We start from the raw sequence: 15,744 nt of genomic DNA on the forward strand, positions 1-15,744 counted from the left end.
TTATATTTATTTATTATTATTATTTTATTATTACTATCCATAATTGTACCATTATTGTAGTAATAATCGATATGATTATATAACTTATTACTGCAACATATTATTACCATCATTGTACAATTATGTGTGTGTGTGTGTGTGTATATATATATATATATATATATATATATATATATATATATATTTTATACATATATAGTTTATATTTATTTTTGCTGTAACACATCATTGTCATTGCTCTTATTATTTGTTATTGATGTTAATAACAGTATATTATTATTATTGTAATTCTCCCCATGACCAATGTATTCCTATCATTACTAGTAATTGCTTATTATTACTAGCACCAGGTCCTAATATACATTGATCTTATATGAGGAGTTTCCTATTGTGTATGTAGTGTCCAGGTCATTGGCTGGTATATATTTACAAAAGTATATATACCCCTGCCTATTGTGTGGTGCTTGTTATGAGGACAGTCCTCCATACATCTGTATACAAGGTAATTAGCAGATAATTTGGGCTGATGACTCTTCCCCCATCCCCTTGTGTGACACATTAACAGCCCCTGTGATGGATGCAGCTTCAGGGGGCATCAGGGAGGAGAACATTGTTTTCTTGTCATCTCAACTATGTGGATTTAGTTTCTTGCTTTTAAAGTGGATCTTTTATTATCTTTGTGTGGATCTAAAGTTACAAGTGACAAAAAGGAGAAGGAGATCTAATAAAGACAAGACAGTCTTATATCTTATACCTGACATCACAGAGATAGATCACATCAGTATCCGACATTATACCCTATTACATTATATCTAGATACTATATAAAACTTATACCTGTATGTGCAACATATATAGTAATACAAGCACTCAGTAACAGAGAGAGATCTATAGATAGATAGAGATACTGTAGATAGATAGATGATTGATAGATAGATGATAGATAGATAGATAGATAGATAGATAGATAGATAGGAGATATATGACAGATACGAGATAGATCATCGATAGACAATTACGAGATGTATGATATGACAGATATACGATAGATCATAGATAGTTAAGAGATATATGATAAATAAAAAATAGATCATAGCTAGATAAACGGATATTCGGTAAATAGATATATAAATACATCGTACGATTGGGAAATATCATTTTATTTAAAAACCATAAAAGCTTTTTTCCGCATTTTTACTTCTTCCTTTGATTTAGATAAATGACTGATATTTCCTGTACAAATGATATTATCTGTCTTTCTATACATTTCATATACATTTATCTATCGTATTCCATCTATTCATCTATCTCAGATCTATCTATCTATCTATCTATCTATCTATCTATCTATCTATCTATCTCCTATCTATCTATCTATCTATCTATCTATCTCCTATCTATCTATCTATCTATCTATCTATCTATCTATCTATCTATCTACTTATCTATCTATCTATCTATCTATCTATCTATCTATCTATCTGCTATTTCATATCTATCTATCTATCTATCTATCTACTTATCTATTTATCTATCTATCTAAAAACTTTATCAGTTGTATCTACAGAAACACTATCTAGTCATTTAATAAGTATTTATTTCATATCATATTCTTTTATATCTCATATAAATCCATCTTTGCATCTACTCACAATATAGCAATTTCTTATATTCTTATTATATAATCTATCTGATACTGTATTTCTCTATATATCTATCATTTATCTATCTAGATAGAGCAGCAGCACTATATTAGTATTGATATTGTATTGGTTATTTCTCTGATAATTGTATCTACAGGGACACTCTTGTAGCTATATATACTTCCTGTATATACTCCAAGCTATATGTATCTGTATATGTATCACGTATCATTGCTGATATGTTTGGTGATTGCAGTAGATATTGTATCATCCTAGTTATAATCGATCCCTGGTATGTTTTTGGATGTGTGTTTTAATATGGATTGGATCTAATTATCTATCATTGATCAATATCATTACTAATACATTTATCCTGCTCTAAGATAGATAGACGGACAGATAAATTACTAATCCATTTGTCGTACATCCGGATAGATAGATACATAGGAGACAGATAGATGATAGATAGATAGATAGATAGATAGATAGATAGATAGATAGATAGATAGATTGATATTATGAGACAGTCCTGTGTAATTTCTATGTCCAGTTACATAATATAGCACATCGGGCAGGCAGATCCTTGTGATCGGAGCAATATCTGTACAGATCGCTCACCAGATCGTCTCCCAACCTAAGAATTCTAGAGAGAAGAAAGATGAAAGGTCTGGACAGAATATCATTATATACAGATTATCATCATCCTATTCTGATGTTTATGTCTCCAGCTGTAACCACTGGCTTCAGAGGATGAGGCTAGAAGCTCAGTATAATCGCACAATCTAAACAGGCATTTACTATAGCGATTATTGGCAAACAGAACGAGGAAAGGAGGAAAGGATCTGTGATATCTCCGACTACTGTCACTATATTGGAGATCAATAGCAGTACATGAGATTACATGAACCTAGTCCTGCCTTTGGTTTATTCCATCACAAACGATTAGCCATGGTTAAATATAAACTGGGGCAATAAATAAAAAAAAAAAAAAAAAACACCCTTTTATATTGTCCTATTATCTGCTTCACATTATGGCCGACTACACATCAATCAATAACAAGGTATACAACAGCAATAGGCAGCATGCTAAAAAATAACTCCATAATATGCTGATAGAAAATATGACAATTTTTTTTTCATTAAAATACACATTCAGAGATGTATACCAACAAGGGTTAAAGCACAAAAAAGTGAGTAATAAATATATAGTGCAGATCTTAATATACTGTGCATTCTGGAATCACTACATATATATATATATATATATATATATATATATATATATATATATATATATATATAGTTTTTGTATCCCTTGAGGGGTTTGATGTATGATATATATATATATATATATATATATATATATATATATATATATATATATATATATATATATGAATAAAACACAACTAAGCATCAGAAGCCAATAAAAAAAAACACAACAGGGCTAAAGACAAAATCCGTATTCAGGGAATACAATGTCAGTAAATGGTGAAAATCAGTGTAAAATTATGTTACCAACTATTAGTGATAAAAGTCGACCATTGCCATAACTATAGTCCATAATGGTCTGACGTTTTTGAGTGCTATGGTTACACCTTTTATAATGAGAACTGTCACTTATTACAGACTGATCGGTCATTATATTCGCCATTTGGTTGTCATAAATGCCACCATTATAGCGTTTACTTGAATCATAAAAATTGGAAGATTTGTTGAATTGTGGCCACATTTACGTCTGCAGCCAGCCAACAGTTATCATTGTCAGTTTAGTTGATATTTATCTATTGGGCAGTGTTATAGCGGTAGTATTTATTCATTTCTCTTGGTTAAATAGCACCAACATACGGTATTCTGTAGTGCTGTACAGAGATATTGTCAATCCTGTCCCATATAGGACTCACAATCTAAATTCCCTATGAGTATGTCCTTGGAGTGAGTGTGGGGGGAAACCGGAGTACCTGGAGGAAACAAACATGGGGAGAACATACAAACTCCTTGTAGATGATATTCTTGGATGTGTAACCCAGGACCCCAGCGTTACAAGGCAATAATACTGAATGCTATCCCCTGAGCTGCCCTATTGCATCATCCATTTAGGGGACTACTTTGAGTCCACCAAAATCCAAATTATTCAGGACAGGTCCATGCCCCCTTACGTAACACCATTATCTCTATGAGAGTTCAAGGGTCCATTATCATGTCAGGGCCTGGGTGCTCTGGTGGGCCGGTGGGCCCAGTGTATAGATTAGTATATATCTGCATATAAGTGGCGCTTTGTATAACATGCCTGCGTCTGTGAAGCCGCCATGCTTTTTATTTTTTTGCATTAAAGGGGGTATTCCTATGAACATAACCATATTTAAATTTGTAGAAAAGTAAAACTTAAACATTTTTGCAAGTAACTAAAAATGATGCGGAATAAACCATAGCGGCAACACATCGCGGTTTTTCCCGCAGTGCTTTTTATGGAAAGTCTGCAGAAGTTTCCTCTGTGGACTTTCTGCTTCCATTTACCTATAGGGAATCCACCAGCATTTCCTTAGGTATAATTGACATGCTGCAATTTCCAAAACCGCGACAGCGTATATGTTTGCAATGTGCAAATGGGATTCGCTAGAAGTGACTGTAAAACACCACGTTTACGCCACGTAGGGTCCCCAGTCTTAAAGATTTTTTTTTATAATAATCGTAATTTGCAACAGATCAAAGAAACAAACAGTCACCACTAAGATGGTTAGAGAAAATCATGAAAGACCGGCAAAATTCAGAATTTTTTATATTTGTAAAAATGTTTGACTTTTACTTTTCTATAAATTTCAATAGGGTTGTGTTTCTCAGAAAACAGTGATAAAAAAAATCACTGTGGGAATAAAACAGTGAATATGTGTTGCGTTTCTTTCTGCACTTTCGGTAAGTTTTTGCTGTTTCGTTCTTTCCCTATTAAAAAAACAGGGAAAACGTCAACCGGTCTGCAGCTAAACCTAACACGCTGCAGCTCAGCACTGTGTGGATGGGATTAGATGAAATTTTATTCACTTTGCAGGTCCTCTAATAATAATAATATAATAATACATTTTATTTATATAGCGCCAACATATTCCGCAGCGCTGTACAATTTGTAGGGTTCAAATACAGACAGATACATTACAAACAGAATCATTTCACACAATGGGACTGAGGGCCCTGCTCGCAAGAGCTTACAATCTATGAGGTAGAGGGGGTGACACAAGAGGTAGCAGGGGCGGCATTGCTTATACAGAGGTTAGACACTTTTGTAATAGAGGTGACTGTCATTACACAAACTTAAAACTTTTTGTTTATTTCCGCTACATTTTTGCAACTTGGAGCCTTAAATTAGGCTGGGAGAGATGAAAAATAAAAATACCCTCTTGTCCCCAGTGTTCTGATGCCTCCCAGTGTGGTCTGGTCCTGCTGCTCCGATGTTTTCTTGCGGTGCAAGTCCTTACTGGCTGTGACGTCCCGGGTCCCTTTCCTTAGGCCACGGATTGGCCTCAGTGGTCACGTGCGGTGGGGACTTCCATCAGAGGAAAACATCAGAGCAACAGGACCGGAACGCACTGGGAGGCGCTGGAGCATCGGCGGCAGATATGTATATATATATATATATATATATATATATATATATCCCCTCTAAGGACCCTTAGAGGTTAAATATACATATATATATATATATATATATATATATATATATATATATATATCCCTAAAGATTTATTACCTGACAGCTAGGGTTGAGCCGATCCTGAGATTTCAGAATCGATTTTAAAATCTGTTTTCCTATCATTTTCCAGCCGATCCCGATCGTGAAATTTGCTCGATCGCTGATCTTTCCCGATCACTCAACCCTACTGGCAGCTTATTGTACTAAGTACTAAAGTATTTACAGCTTGCAAAATACATTTCCTGCTCGGGCTCTGTTCACACTGCTATTGAGTCTGCAGGCTCAGCAGATTTGTTGGAACGATAGCGATGCATACAACACTATTCTTCCTGTCAGAGTGACAGAAACCAAGGTGGATCCCAAGGAACCCCATTATAAGTTAATCGGGTCTGTCATTACAGGCGGTATCCATCATACAAAGGATACGTTAGCCACAATACTAATGTGAACAGATGGGGAGGGGCTGTTTTTCCCCCGAAGTTACCCTTTAACGATACTTACATGTATAAAATGTGCCTGAAATCATTCTGATCAGCTAGGTGCCGCTAAATCCGCCCCAGCACCAGATATCGGTTAAGTAATCCTGATTTACAGCACTCACATAAGAAAAGTCATAACCAGATGCTGAATCCTGACACCGTCTGGTGTTATTCACATAAGCATCATATGAGAGCAACATCTGGCGGTATTCTATTCACAGAATCTTCAGCCATGTTTGTGCTGCAATCTATGTAATCACATATCTTATGTATTGTATTGAGGAGGTGCAGAGATGCAAACACACTCAGGCCCAGAACCCCATAAGGTGTCTCTCCCCAATTTGAGGCGACTAGTACTATAAGCGACACATTATAGCTGGTATAGATATTGCACTGCGGCCCAGGAGCTTCATGTTATGCCTCTGTTTTCATTTCATGGATCCCTATTGTATGGGGCTGTAATATGGCACCCAAAGCCTGCTATACTGGAACAGAATCCAGGGGAAAACATGTTGATATGCGTCATCAACACACTGACACACTGCCTAACAGAGGCACCATATGGCGATATGAAGGGTGCCTATGGGAATATAGATGTATAGGCACTCCATGTGCTGCTATACAAAACCAGGCCATACAGGTGACCATAAACACCGTCCATCTAAACAATCCGAAATGATCAGAACAGATTGACGCTCTACAGAACATTGTAGCTTAGAGATTTCTATATTTACGTCATCCACACAAGGAATATAAAATTCTGTCATATTCATCTTATTGCGTTTTTTTAAAAAAATTTTTTGCCAGCAAGCACATTGACTTCTGTAAGCCCCATTCAGATAGAAGGGACAGTAACAGAAATTCTGCAATCAATCTGCTGCATGTGAATATTCCCTTAATGTACAAACTCACCATCACAGCGATAAACCAAGTGGAACTGTTGTCCATGTAACCATGAAATATGGTGCACAATGAGCCCTCTGTTTAGTGACTGGGTATGAGTCTCAGCTTACAGAGGTGATATCTGGGCATGCTGGGAATTGTAGTTCTGGAACCGAAGCCTGCAGACCACTGCGTTATAGTATTCAGCTAATGCTATCTTATAATATTATTCATTATTGAATGCACGACATGGATTCTCTACTATTGCAACCATGTTTATATGTGATATTGTACTTGTACTGTATTATAAAGCAGCATTGTATGTGATAATAACATGGAATTTACTATCATGATTATTACTTGAACAAATAGCCCAGAGCTGTATTCACAATTCACAATTCTGCTGATTCCCATTAAAAATAAGCCTGGTGACATTTTCCATATAGGTGAGACCACACGGGGCAGATGAACAAATGCGGCCAATCCTTGCCCATATGTGGAGGCGAACGGCCACACAATTGTGCACCCATTGACCACGGTTTGGGCTGCATGTGGGGTCAGACTATGTGGTGTTACTTCTATGCTGTGGGTTTTATTAGTTTTATTCTGCAACAGATTACTATGCAGTGCCCAAATTGCAACTCTGCATTTACTGGGGCACATTTATTAAGCAACTAGCGCCTTTATTTGGTGTAAATTGCACCTTTTTGGGGACTTGTTTGTTCTCTGCACTTTATTTATGACACATTTGTTCCTTTTTTCCAGATGTTTTTCTTCCCTCGAGTTTCTTTTCTCTCCGTATTTATAACTTGCACCTTTATTTGGTGTAAATTGCACCTTTTTGGCATGTAGAAAAGCCCATCAGAGTTGGAATCACAATTCCATGTGGTACATTTTGCACAAAATTTATTACGTAAATGTGCTTATTTATAAAAATGGGCGCAAAGTGTTCATGGGCATAAAAAGGTGCACTTAAAATAACTAATGTGCCCAACATTTACTCAGGAACTGTGTCTATTTAACAAAGACTAAGTACTGAAAAAGCTGAGAAAAACAGGCACAACTGCTAAAAATTCAGATGTAAAAAGGCGCTGTTATAAATAACCCCCCACTGAACCTAAGGTTAAGATCACACAGGGTTTTTTGGATCGGAACCTGAGGCGGAGGCCGGGTAGCCGCAACTGGAAGCCGGTGCACTGCACTGGCATCCAGTCGCACACTCCGCTCCGGATTAGGCCCAATGAATGGGCCTAGTTCGGAGGAGGGAGTGTCCTCAGGCCGAATCGCGAGGCGAAACGGCCTGAAGAATGAGCATCTCACTTCTTTTGTACCGGCTCCCATTGATTTCAATGGGAACTGTCTTTTTGGTCAGGATTTTGAGGCGGATACAGCCTCAAAATCCTGACCAAAAATCTCCATGTGAACTACCCTTCAAGGACTGCTGACAGATTTCAACTCTGAAGCCTGCAGAATTGTGAATTCAGCTCTGGAATGAACAATGAAATTTTTTTATGAAATAGCTTTTATGAAAATTACTTATAAATGTATAATATAAATTGGTATTTACAGAAGAACAAAACTTTAATCATTAAAGAAAATAGTATGTTAGGGCGGGTTCACACCTGCATCCGATCTCTGTTTTCCAGGTTTCCGTTTCCTGCCCGAGAAACTGGACAGGAGACGGAAAGCGGCAGTCAGTTTTCAAACCCATTCATTGGAATGGGTTTGCAAAGTGTCCGCCAGTGAGCACCCGTGAGCGTCTTCTGGTCTCCGCAGCGAAACCGTTTTTTTTTTAACCGCACACAAAGTCAGACATGCAGGACTTTGTGTCTGGTTACAAAAAACGGTTTCGCCGCTGAGAGCAGACGACACTCACGGATGCTCACTGGCGGACATTGAATGCCGTGTTTCCGTCTTCTGCCGACAGAAAATGGAAACCTGCAAAACAGATCGGGCGCTGGCCCTTACTTTTGTATTAGCATTACATAGTACCTATAGAATATGCGCATGTATGCACCTTAGGCTAAGTTCACATCAGCGCCAAAACCTACATTGGAGACTCCGCCAGTGATTTGGAAGATAGAGGACTTTTCTCTCTGTATGAAAATGACGGACACCCGGCAGACTCCATTATAGGCAATGTGGGTATCTGCTGTTTTAACAATTTAACTTTCCAACATTTGGTTCTCCCATTGGACCCGAACAATGGAGAACCCAGCACAAATGTGAACCTAGCCTGACCAATTTACAAGAAGACTCATTGGGGTACGACGAGGCAATGACTATGTTAGTGATCCTTAGGGACACTATACAATGTATATAAGGGTCTCCCGTCATCCATTTTGTCTTGATAACGTCACTTCAGATTTGCTGTCTCTAAACAATGCGTTTGTCCACAGAGCTCATCACAGAGAGAGGCTGCACAGGACCCGCCAGCTCACTGCATATAGGTCAGCAATTCTATTCATGCCACGTATGCCACAGTCTATGCCACACACAGGGATGCTTAGGCTGGCTCTGTTCATATTCCCTGGGATAAAGGGGTTGTGCAGGACTGAGAAGAAGAAGGCAGCCATGTTTTCTTTGAACATTATAAAGTATGTAATTTGTCCAAACAATCTACAACAAAGACTGTCTTTATTGCCCTTAGCAACCAATCAGAGCTCAGCTTTCATTTCCTAAACTCCTCCAGAAAAGTAAAAGCTGAGCTCTGATTGGTTGGTATGGGCAACAAATACATTATTACCTAGGCCTCGGCCTTCTTGTGCTTAATGTACTGCTTCCAGCAGAGCCTGTATGTGAAAACAAACACCACACCGAGCGCCACCTTGTATAGGACTGTTTGTAACAGATAGATGGGAGATGAAGAGGAATTGTGATAACCTTTGAGGGTCAGTCCTTTTGGCAACAGATTTTGACACAGAATTCTCAAAATCCGCTGCCAAAATCGGCTCCCATTGACTGCTAGCTAGTAGAGGAAAAAAGAAGCGAGATGACCCACGTCTTGCCGCGGATTCCTCGGCTGAATCATCCATGGTGCGAGGCTCCCTCCCGATTACGCTGTTGTATCTGGGCCTAATCCGGAGCGTAATGCTGCCCGTAATATTTACACGCGGAATGCAAATTCCACCATGTGAACATACCCTGAGGGTTGTGAATCAGTCACAAACACGTTAGCAGACATAGATGTAGAAACTGGGTAGGTTAAGCAGCATGACACAAACCAGAGACGTAAACCAATTATGGATGAAATGACCCACTTCAGATTGAAGAGAAAAATCCGCGCTTACCAGGAAGGTCTCTTGGACATACTTTATTGGAAACCATACACACAACGCGTTTCGGAGCATTTGAACTCCTTTTGTAAGTCTATGCAATGGGTCTTTCATCCATCATTGCTTCCAGCAGAGATCGCCATAGCAGCCAGTCATTGGTTTTTTTTTCAGCTAGAGCAAAATATGATAACTTCAGGCGGATTCCACATTTTTAAAAAAAAACATCAAAATCAATGGGATGTGGAAAAAACGCAAAGCATTTTCCTGACAGGGTCTACAATGCGTTTATTTTTAGGGTAAAACTCCATGTGGCAAAAAAGCACTGTGGAAAAAGCGGCAATGGCAACATATTGTGGTTCTTTCCACAGCGCTTTGCACAGAAAGTTTGCAGACTTTTCCTCTATGGACTTTCTACTTCAATTATAGCTATAGGGAAACCGCTGTGTTTCCGTAGATATCATTTACATGCTGCAATTTCCAAAAGCACGACACACCTTTTTTGTAACATAGCCAGTTATATACAGCAGCCAAGTCACATATAATATGACAGGAACATTCTGCCAGGCCCGGAAGATTTGCTCACTCTTCTGGGATGCTGAGAGGTCACCCCTTTGTAGAAGCCTCCCGAATGTTTCAGGAGAAATAGCAAGTAAGGCCTCGTTCACACCTGCGTTGGTAATCCATTCGGGGGAGTCCGCATAGGGACCCCCTCAAACGGACTACCGAATGCATTTGCAAGCGGTGTGCAGTGAAAGTACATGGATCCCCATAGACTATAATGGGGTTCATCTACCTTAAAGTGTTGTGCCCATTATAGATATGTAGAACAGAGGGCATATGTGCCATTTAATGGTGCTCCATACAACTCCTATTGCCCTAGAATAGCCCTCTAATATGGCAATCAAGGACACTTTTTATGTTGCATCCATATGGTATTGGACAGAAAAAAATATAAATGTGGAGGCATATGGGGGTACAGTAAGGCCCCATAGACTTCAATGGCTGCTCTGTACTGCCAACGGCCGCAATATAGACATGTACATGAGGCCCTTAAACAATGCCTAGGACAGATCTTTTGGAAATCAATCACCAACACATATAATTCCTCACTTTCAGATACATGGTAGATTATATGGTATTATTTAATCCAATTCCTCACATCACATGTCTATTATGTATCAGCAGATGAAACCTAATAGGGCCTGGGTCCGGCTTTGAGACTTTTTCACCACTTTGACCCATTTTTCTTTCTATCCAGGTCATGGTGGACTAAACCAACTAGGTGGTGCTTTTGTAAATGGGCGCCCCCTTCCAGAGGTGGTGAGACAGCGCATCGTCGATTTAGCACACCAAGGCGTACGTCCATGTGACATCTCTCGGCAGCTAAGGGTCAGTCACGGGTGTGTAAGCAAGATCCTGGGAAGGTAAGGAGCCAGAACATCAGTCTATAAGATAATATATAGCTATGTTTCACTTCATTACATGTCCACTGGAAGCCTACTGAGATACAAGAAAATGGACTACTAATTCTATAAATTCTATAGTATAGAATCCAGATCTTTCTTTGTATCTCTCTAAAGAAATATAAAATGGTCTGGTTAAAGGGATTGTCTGGAGCTAGAAAAATTGGTCTGTTTTTTTTTTTGTCTTTTTGCTATAAAAAAAGTGACTTGTACATGGGCAGTGTATTATAGCTGATTCCTAAGAAAGTAACTGGAACAAAATTCTGTACCAAACACAGCCTGTAGATCTGGAAACGAAATAGACCTATTGTTCTAATCCAGGACAACCAAAGGGATAACCTGAAGATATAGTACAACCTCATGCCTCAATTCTTTTTATGTCATTTCTTCTTCCACTTGGCCAAATATTTCCAAATGTACGTGTTCTACATGGTCACTCCACACCAACACATTCTCCTTCATCGTATTCTGAACATCTTCAGTTGTCTGATGCCTTCAACACCCACCATCTAATGGACGTATTGCAATGTTGTCTTCATCTAGCCGAGTGGCAGATGACCTTCACGTTTCTAGATTCAGCGGAGCCTCTAGTGAATGTAAATGACATAGATTTTAGCAGTCACTAATGTGTTCTGAGAGCAGGTGAATTTATAAGGCCAGGGGGCATCGCACTACTGCCACCACTAATGGCAGCATCATTATAAGACGGCGCTTTTATATGACATATGGGCTGCTGTAGTTGATAAAACTATCATTTTATTATACCTACCCATCTTGGTTTTTGCGCGGTTTACCCGTCTTTTATGCCCATCTTGTCGACTCCATATTATAATTCCAGGTGCCATTAAGTGACAAACCCGTAACCGGTGCAGTAAAGCATTATTGATATCCAGACTCTTTATAGCGGTTTAATTGGGTAATAAATAGGCATAATTGTATTTTTAGTCACAGGCATTTAGCAGGTAGTCGTTGAGATGAGGGAGGACTCAGTGGGTGCTTCCTACAGTATACCAACCATTATCACTATATTTTTTGCTATAAACAAAGCTGCCTTATTTCTATGTGATCATCAGGTTACATAGAGACTCCCACACATACAGTATCGCAACTTCTTATTCCCTGTCCCTGGATACTCGCCATTTACAAGGCAAGTCCTACAGAAAAGATGTTTATATAGGACTGCTGATCTGTGTATGGGCACACTTCTGTACAATAGGGGTGTTGTCCTGGCGCTGTCCAAGGGTGAATATTGATAACCATTGGTGTGAGAAATGTCCCGACCAAGGTGACAGATGTATAAGAAGAATGTTGTATTCATTCATGTAGCACCACAGCGCAGTGCAAATTTTGTCATCTCTTCAACCAACCCCTTTCTCCCTGTTGTTGGTGTGGGGAAGGAAACCAGAGTAACCGTAAAAAACCCATGCAAATATGGAGAAAATACAAACTCCATGCAGATGATCATACCCAAACTGTGGACCCCATTAACCCTGCTAAGACATGATGATAGATGTTTGAGGCATTGTGAAGGCATTTGGTCCAGATATCCAGTGTATTGTCCAATGGAAAGTCAATAGTATAGTCTGCTGCATTGGATTGATGGGCTGGATAATGATAAAAGACGCCTTGAGGAATAGCGATGTTTACACAAGTGTATATGGTGCCAAATACTGACAACCTGGGCTCTTATGCACAAAATATAACTATTTGTCAATGTTTGATGCTATGAATTTGCTCATCTTCTTTCATGGTACTTTTTCTAGGCCTAGGGACATTAGCCCTGGTGCCTAGTGACAAACCATGGTTAGAAGGTCAGTGGTTTTAGTTTTGGGTAATTATATCTTATTTTGTATTGGAGTAGGTACTATGAAACAGGCAGTATCAGACCAGGGGTCATCGGTGGTTCCAAGCCCAAAGTGGCCACCCCCAAAGTGGTGGAGAAGATTGGAGATTACAAGAGACAAAATCCAACCATGTTTGCTTGGGAGATCAGAGACCGGCTGTTGGCAGAAGGTGTATGTGACAATGATACCGTGCCCAGTGTCAGCTCTATCAACAGGTAATATGGATGAAAGGCATATACGGTATATATAAATATTATGCCAAGAAGACGGACCGTATAGCGCCCGAAACGCGTTGCCTTGTACCAAACTAACCTGTACAGTTACACTGTAACCTTTTTAATGATGGAAGAATAAAAAGTAAAATTTTTTAACTTCGTGGATCTTTTTTCCAAATTGGCACCCTGGATGCAGCTGGTGTCTCTTATTGTTGTATATAAATATTAGACATATATTATATTCAAGAGGTTCTCTGCTTTGGGAAATCCTTACTTGTTAGAAGGATCCTTTGGCCATAAATAGATCACATATAGACTCTCTGCTGGGACGTCAGGCAACCAGCTGTAATCTTTGGGGAAACTTGGCAGTAAGTGTAGAGTTTCCCTACAGCGCCGCCACAGGTCTAATTAAGTGTTACACCATTCCCTTTTATGTATAATCAATTTTCAATGTTTTACACGCAAAAAGTTTTGACTTAAAAAAATGATAAAACATTGTATGTAGTAAATTCGGCACACAGCAATGCGTCATCTAAACCACTTCCACCTTACAAGTCATCTTTGAAGAAAGGCACATTAGGTGTAAATAAATAAAAGAAGGCGCACCCACCCACTAAACGGATTAAAATGGTTGCAAAATAGGAAAAAAGAGGAGAATTCTGGTGTATAAGCAATAATAAATCGGCCCCACTGATTGTAATGACTCTCCTCTCTGACCTCGAAATGAGGATCCTAAATAGAGCACTGTTCAGTCCGACCTCCCTAACAGGGTGCATGAGAATTGTGTTTCTCCATTACATAAGCCCAAATGTTTCAGGTATGTTTATATTCTTTGGAGACCCCTTCACAATGTCCGACTGGAATTGTCGGACAAAAAAACCTTTCATGCATGACTTTTTCATCCGCCGCTTTAAGTTTTAAAAAGACAGACACCTGACTGACCCCATTATAGTCAAAAGAGTCCATTGAGCTCCGTATGTAACTGCTATATAAGCGGTCCAACTACCGGTTCAGGAATAGTTGGCAGAATAAAGATTTTCATGTATACATTGATTCTATAACCAAAGTCACAGCCAGAAGAGGCTGGTGGAGGGTATGCCCCAGATGTAAGGTGCCTGGGGTACAATGGCTTATGCCAATATGCCACCACCAGGGTATTTAGTTACAGAACAGAACGTAGACTGTCTTTGCCCCCACCTAGTTGTGTGCTACTTTACAATGGTATAAGCACAATGTCCGCTACCTCCTTCCTTACTGTATACATCTTGCTCTCTCCTTACAGAATAATCCGCACTAAGGTCCAGCAGTTATTTAATCTGCCCATGGAGAGCTGCGTGAAGTCTTTAAGTCCTGGACATACATTGAGTAAGTGACAGATGCTATCCGATAACTGTAAATGTATATGTTGTAAATCATAACCCTCTCCGTCTATGATGTGCGGTTTAATACAATCTGCTGTTCCCTGGTATCAGCCATTTCAGGCTGAGGACAAGGCTCAATATAGTATTTTTCAAGTGGAAAAAGGAACCCATTGAAGTTAATGGGAGGCTTTTTTCCACATGGATTCTGACGCGGATTCAGCGTCAAAATCAGCGCCAAAAAACTCTGTGTGAATGGACCCTTAAGGTCCCATCCTTGAGGCAAACTCTTGGAAATCTTATACTCAGACTAACTATATAATGATCTTGTTGGATCTTTGGTGTGATATGGTTTATAGAGTGTAATAGAAGGATAGAATGAGGTCGTGTAGTTTCTCGATAAGGTTAGTAGGGTTCATTTGCCACTAGCTAACTTTTTTGGGCACAGTGACTTACCCTACCTGCAGTCCTATGTAAAATCGTGGTTGTGAATTGTGACCCACTCAGCTATGTTGTTTCAATATGGAAGTGAGTTCCGACCATATTCAGTAGTAAGGGTCATACTGAAAGCTATTTTGTTTTATAACATTGGATTATATTGTAGGATTGCCTTAATCATAGTCAATGGTTTGGTATCTCTACCTACATATCTGTGTCTTGTACAGTCTTATAAGGACTAGTCTATTAGTCTTACAGATTGCCCACCTACTTGTAGGTTAAACTAGCCTAGATTTTTTACTAGTACTGTATATAATAGGGTTAGTAATCTGGAATTAGGCTCTTTACTAAACCAATGATATGATAAAGAGGTTATCCCAAGATCTAGCTACAGGAGTTAGAAAGGAGTGGTGATTAGACATACACACTCATAGTTGCCAATGTCCCAAATCTGGCAACGGTC

The 15,744-nt window shown here is 39.1% G+C and overlaps 2 protein-coding genes across 2 annotated transcripts in view; one reads left to right on the forward strand and one right to left on the reverse strand.

Annotated features, from left to right (window-relative positions):
• Positions 1-15,744, reverse strand: part of TMEM150A (transmembrane protein 150A) — a 156,336-nt gene that overhangs the window by 121,179 nt on the left and 19,413 nt on the right. The gene's annotated exons all lie outside the window — the stretch shown is intronic.
• Positions 1-15,744, forward strand: part of PAX8 (paired box 8) — a 28,724-nt gene that overhangs the window by 1,877 nt on the left and 11,103 nt on the right. The window contains exons 2-5 of the mRNA XM_075272930.1: positions 9,088-9,138; positions 11,222-11,387; positions 13,288-13,485; positions 14,768-14,850. Of these exons, the coding sequence (XP_075129031.1) occupies positions 9,088-9,138; positions 11,222-11,387; positions 13,288-13,485; positions 14,768-14,850 (498 nt within the window). The remainder of the gene's footprint in view (positions 1-9,087; positions 9,139-11,221; positions 11,388-13,287; positions 13,486-14,767; positions 14,851-15,744) is intronic.

The sequence above is a fragment of the Leptodactylus fuscus genome, chromosome 5 (genome assembly GCF_031893055.1).
Source record: "Leptodactylus fuscus isolate aLepFus1 chromosome 5, aLepFus1.hap2, whole genome shotgun sequence".
Taxonomy (NCBI): Eukaryota; Metazoa; Chordata; class Amphibia; order Anura; family Leptodactylidae; genus Leptodactylus; species Leptodactylus fuscus.